At 38.3% G+C, this 6,180-nt stretch overlaps 1 protein-coding gene across 1 annotated transcript in view; it reads right to left on the minus strand.

Moving 5' to 3' along the window:
- The window catches only part of LOC109387466 (L-lactate dehydrogenase A chain-like), a 14,518-nt gene continuing 8,338 nt past the window's right edge, over positions 1–6,180 (minus strand). Inside the window, exons 4-7 of the mRNA XM_019651364.1 lie at positions 3,177–3,393; positions 2,282–2,401; positions 1,422–1,539; positions 1–148 (exon numbers count right to left, since the gene is read on the minus strand). Of these exons, the coding sequence (XP_019506909.1) occupies positions 1–148; positions 1,422–1,539; positions 2,282–2,401; positions 3,177–3,393 (603 nt within the window). The remainder of the gene's footprint in view (positions 149–1,421; positions 1,540–2,281; positions 2,402–3,176; positions 3,394–6,180) is intronic.

Raw genomic sequence — 6,180 nt, forward strand, 5'->3', positions numbered from 1 at the left:
TCAAAAGGTACCAATGCAAAACTGTTCAAAGGCTCTCCTATCCTGTACATTAAANCTAAGATTCTTCATCATACTTTCTGCCAAATCTGCCACAGATAGTCCAATGGCCCAGGATGTGTAGCCTTTCAGTTTGATCACCTCATAAGCACTGTAGGGTAGGGAAGGACAGGGAAGGGCAGGAAGAAGTAGGATGGGGGAAATAAAGAAAAACAAAGCTTTCACCGAACAGAAGCGTTACAGTAAAGAATGCCTCCAAGTTGCATTATACACATAAAGAGTAGCCCTTGCCATGTATACTAGGGTATAATGCATAGGGATGTTCACGGCAGTATTGTCAACAGAAGCAAAAATCTGGCAACAAGCCCAGTGCTCTCCAACAGAAGAATGAATAAACTACAGTATACTCATGCAGTGGAATGTTATATAGCTGTCAAAACAAGCAATTGTAGTGACATGCAACAAAAGGGATAATTCTTAAAAATATAATATTGAATTTAAAAAGTAAATCCAAGAAGATTACATATCGCATGCTTGACGCAGGATTATCTCAAGTGTGTGTGTGGGGGGGGAGGGGGTAGGGGAGAGATGGAGGGATGAGTGGGAAGGATACAGAATTCACTCATTTTCATGCACCAGTGAACTAGTAATCCTGACCCTACACTACAGTTAGTTGACAGCTATTGTCAGTGTTTCTTGGGTTGGGTGGTGGGTTCACACAATTTACTTAAACAAATACAAACAAGAGGGCCTTGCCTAGACCAATCACGATTCATTATTCAAGTCAGTAGACCTGAGTCCACACATGACCACATGATTTATAATAAATAAATAATACCACCAAAAGTTGAAAGTTTCTTTATTTCAACAATTTCTAACAGTTAATAAACATTTACATTTTTAGTACCATTATATTGGGTTGTCAGAAAAGTCATGATGTATTTTTTCTGTTTTGCATTGCAAAAATGCATCACGACTTTTCCGACAACCCAATAAATCTGGACATTGCCTAAAACTTTATAATCATTGGAACAAACAAGAAGCTAGATGTGTTTCTATCCATAAAGACTAGGAACTTGAATTTAAATTTTTTTTCCTAAATGCATCAATCATATATGCTTTTGAAATAAAGACTGAACTCAAATAGGGTAGGTTTAATCTAACTTGTTGTATCTTAATAGTTTACAATAAAAGCTCTAAGCTGAGGATTATAGTAAAAGAAGACAGACTACAGCATTAAAAAAAAAAAGTCTGTACTTTTTAATTATCTTTACCTCTATTGATAGTATGATCTTTAACAAAGCTTTGGAAAACGAGGTTTCTCTCTAAAGAAGTACTCAAATGCAAATGCTATTATGCTTTTAGTCTTTTAAATAAAAGTAATAAATTTTCACCTTCCATGTTGTCAAATTAAGAGACATTACCTCTCAACCACCTGTTTGTGCACTTCTTTCCACTGCTCCTTATCAGCATCAGTGCCTATGTTAGGGTGCAGAGTCTTCAGGGAGACACCAGCAACATTCACTCCACTCCATACAGGCACTAAAAGAAATAGCACAGAATACGTTCATTTCCACACACCAGCCAGAAGACTAGTAATTCTGACCCATTTTTCTAACTCTCTTTTCTTATCTGGGGAGGATTTACCCACTTTTGGTAGATGCTCAAGACTACCAATGCCCTAACTTTTAGATTTTCATTTGTTGAGATTACACAAAGAATTTTCACTATATTCTAAACTGTTTTTCTAACCTATTGGGATGCTTAATCCATATCTATTTGAAATAAAAAGACAGTATGAGATCATAAGGGGAATTTTCTTGGCATAACAGAACTGAGAACTCTGCACAAATTATAACACCTTTCAACTGTGACAGTAATAGAATTTTTTCATACACTCCATTTGACTTGGCCAAACTTTTCAGGGCCAAACACTGCAAGTGAAATTTAAACAGCTATGATATTAAATGACTGAGGTCATCCTAAGAACTATTATCTTATTTAATATGTCTATAGTAAGAAGTAAAAAAAAAAATTATTTCCTTATCCTGTATGCCATATAAATGTCATACAATAAAAAAAAAATTATTTCCATATCCTGTATGCCATATAAATGAAATCTTAAGAATTCTTACCATATAATTATACCAAAAATAGATTTCTGGAAACCATTCAACCCTGATGAATGGATATCTACTTGATTTAGACTCTGGTTTAATAAAACTCCTGTCAATTTTTTACACAATCTATTTGAAAACAGAAAGACAAAATAAGTTCTGCTTACCACTAGAGTCTCCATGCTCCCCAAGGACCCACCCATGACAGCTTAATGGGTGCACTCCCAGCCTTTCCCCCATTAGGTAACGGAACCGGGCTGAANTCCCACATATGAGGGCCAGTGACACTGCCCTCTACAGCTAAGATGCTGAACAACAGCTCAACCTGGAGCTGGACTGCTGTAGGTTGCTGGAGACGGTGTAGGCTGCAGCCCCTGCTGCAGTGGGCTGCCATAAGCTACCGTGGGTAGTCAGCAGCCAGTGTGAGCGGGCAGCAGCCGCTGTGAGTGGCTGTCCAGAAGCTGGCGACTGATCTGCCTCGCCCGGGAAGAGCACAATGATGGTGCCAGCTTGGGCACAACTAGACTGAAGAACAAAACAACCGTAACTTGTCTGTTCCTCTTCCTCTGATTCCCCAGCACTGTTCCCCTCCCCCCAATTCCCCAATAAAATCTTAAAAAACAAACAAAAAAAACAGCATCTTTAAAAAAAAAATCTAAAGTTATTCATCTTCTGTATCAAAGTCTATAATTGGTTTGTTTTTAATGTAGTTCAGATCATGCAATAGCCCTACTTAAGCCCTTCAATAGCTTTCCATTACACTTAAAATAACCAGTTTTTACAACCTAAAAGACATTGTAAATTTTACCTGTCTACCCCTCTAACTTCATCTCAAAACACGCTCACTGCACTCTCCAGCATTTGACAGCTTTTTCTTGGCTTTGGACATTTTTGCTCTTCCTTATAATTGGAAAGTTCTTCCCCAAAGCTTCTCAAAATTGATTCCTTGTTTTCAGTTTTGACGTAAATGTCACTTCCTCTTGCTTTCCTTGACCAATGTGTCAACTACCACCACCTCCCTAGCAAATATCCTGTTTCTCTTACGGCATTTTCACAACCTACTAACAGCCCCAAGCAAGAGGTTCCTGTAGTAGTCAGGCGTGGCAGCCACTGCTGGTCCTGTACTACCACCTACTTGTGTGCTTCCTTCCACAACTCTCTGCCCTTGTGCCTCTTGTACCACATGGCTGAGAGGGGGACAGTGGTTGCCTGGATGACCTCCAAATTCAAGCTCTACATCTGCCTCATGCCCCTGGTGGCAGAAGGAGTGACCGAACTCCTGAAGTGAAGGAAGAAGCTCTTCATTCATACCTGCCCAAGGCACAGGGACATTGGCAGGCACTTGACATCCTCTGCCTGAGTGGGTTCTCTGGGTGACTGCGATCCAAGCTAACTTACCATTTTGCTTTATTGCAGCTATGTAAATACAGGAGAGTTAAGATTTGCCTTGCATATTCCAACATCTACCAAAGAATAGTAGGCACACATCAAGAATTTGAAAGAACATAGCTTTGAAGACCTGATAGTTTTATTTTGGCAACACAGGCTTTAGTGGAAAAAGAAAATCTATGTATCTATATCTACATATCTACATCTATAGACATTAATATGGAGACATAGGCCTTTCCATCTATATGTATGGAAGACCAAAAGACCGTGTTCTGACCATCCCATTTGCTTCCCCCACTAATTGGCAACTTGTGTGAGATGGGGCTTAATCCACTTCTCAAGATACTAAGACTAAAATAAGATCAGATTCCATTAAAAACTAGGGCTCCTTGCAGAGTTGGCCTATTCCTTGTCTGAGGAAAGATAAACCTGGAACGCTTATTGTGCCAGAAAGCAAGATTAAATCCGAAAATTTATGAAAGATTAAATCTTTCTCTTAAGCATTATTTTTCAGTCATTTTGGTGTGGACATATTGTATCAATATGCAATTAGTAAATGTAAATACGTTTTTTAAAACAGGCTGAAGGTGCCTCAACTTACAAAAGGCTGTAAGGATAAGAACACATTTCTTTATTGGGTAATTCCAAAGTCCTAAGATAGTGGTGATAGTGCACAACTATGTGAATCCACAGGACTGTACACTTTGAGTCAATTTTATGGTCTGTAAATTGTATCTTAAGGCTGTTTTTTTTAAAGCCTATAAGAGAGCAAATCCTATATCTGTCAAGACTCTGTAGGTCAGTCTTGTCCTTTGACATTTGAGACACATTAAAAAAAAAGTGTAATTCTTTCCCTTAACTAGCTCTCATAAAGGAAACTTTGGGAAAAGATCCTAGAAAAATGATGACAAAAAGTTGTTCTATAGTTAACCTCTAGAAGTATGGTTTTTAGGCCTGCATAAGGATCATAGTTATAGAAATATTGAGAGAAAAATTTTGAGTAGACAACCACCAGAACTATTTCGCCTAAAATTATTAAGTATAGCAGCCCCCCTTATCCGCAGTTTCATTTTCCACAGTTTCAGTTACCCTGCTGTCTGAAAATATTAAATGGAAAATTCCAGGAATAAATGATTCACTAGTTTTAGATTGAACACTGTTGAGTAAGATGAAATCTTGCACCATTCTTCCCGGGCCATTAATCATCCGTTTGTCCAGCTTATCCACGTTGTATGTACTACCTGACCATTAGTCACTTAGTAAGCCATCTGTTACCAGATCAACTGTTTGTGCTATCGCAGTGCTTGTAGTCAAGTCACCCTCATTTTACTTAATAATGCCACATTCACATAACTTGTATTAGTGTTGTAATTGTTCTATTATTAATCTCTTCCTGCACCTAACTTATAAACTTTATCATAGGTATGCATGTATGGGGGAAAAAAGAGTATATATAGGGTTTGGTACTATCTGAGGTACAGGCACCCACTGGGTGGACTTAGAACGTATCCCCGATAAAGGGGGACTACTATACCATGGTTACTGGCCTCCAGAGAGCAAAAGTTCTTAAAAATCTGTGTCCCCCCTATAATGGTAAAGTACCACTGCTTATGTTTAGTTGGCCAATATTTTTTACATTGGTGTATAGAATGTTATCTACACAAGTTGTAGGGTACTCATTATGATTAGCACTATTATAAAGTTATCTTATATAATACCTGAGGGCTTAGTATATTAAAACGATTATAACAGAAATGGCACCCAAACAACCTTACCAGTCTAGTCAGACCCTTAGTGACTCATTAAACCAAAGTCTGATCATTAGTAAACAGTACCCCTTAAAAAGATCATTGCAAGGTTGTCCAAGAATAACCTAAAGGCTCCCAATAATGTAATGAATAGCAGCTTTATGACTTTGTATCTTAATAAATTCACAGAGAAGTCACTGTTCAAGGTTTATTTGGCATTTTTGTTTACATGACACTTGGATAGTTGGCTGCATTATTTGTATGTAGACTTTTCTTTTTACATTATATTTCAGTATACTCTGATACATTTAGTACACAAAATAAGATCCTTTAGAACACTTACAAACAAGACATGCAATTTTCCATTTGCAATACACTGGATCCCAGGATGTGAGGCTGGAAAAAAGTTAGACTAGGCACGTAGGGTAAAGGAACCAGAAGTTACATAATGCACAGTAAACACACGTCTAGTTTGAAGGGTAACTGTAGCGTGTGTGACAATGGCAGTGGTGGTGCCTTTGAAGGGGTGGAACTATTTCACACTAACCAGCTTAGGACAAGATAAGTACCACCCAGCATCACGATATAGCCGCAGGGTTTTATGAACCATTCCTATTTCTAACATTAGGAAATTCATGTTTTTCCTAGGCTGTCTTAATATTACTGCTTTAGTACAGATCAGATAAAAAGGATAATATGCACAACCTCCAACTAAAATCCTGTTGTACCCTAGACAGTGAAGCGGCATGACATCAGAAGGCTTTAAAACTGCAGCTCTTTTTGGATGCCCCAAAGTGTATCTGCACTCTTCTTCAAACGGGCCTCTTCCTCAGGTGTCAGAGTCACCTTCACAACATCTGAGATTCCATTCTGTCCCAAGATGCAAGGAATACTAAGGAAGACGTCATCTTTTATTCCATAGAGGCCCT

This window comes from Hipposideros armiger, unplaced genomic scaffold (assembly GCF_001890085.2).
Source record: "Hipposideros armiger isolate ML-2016 unplaced genomic scaffold, ASM189008v1 scaffold_159, whole genome shotgun sequence".
In the NCBI taxonomy this organism is placed as follows: Eukaryota; Metazoa; Chordata; class Mammalia; order Chiroptera; family Hipposideridae; genus Hipposideros; species Hipposideros armiger.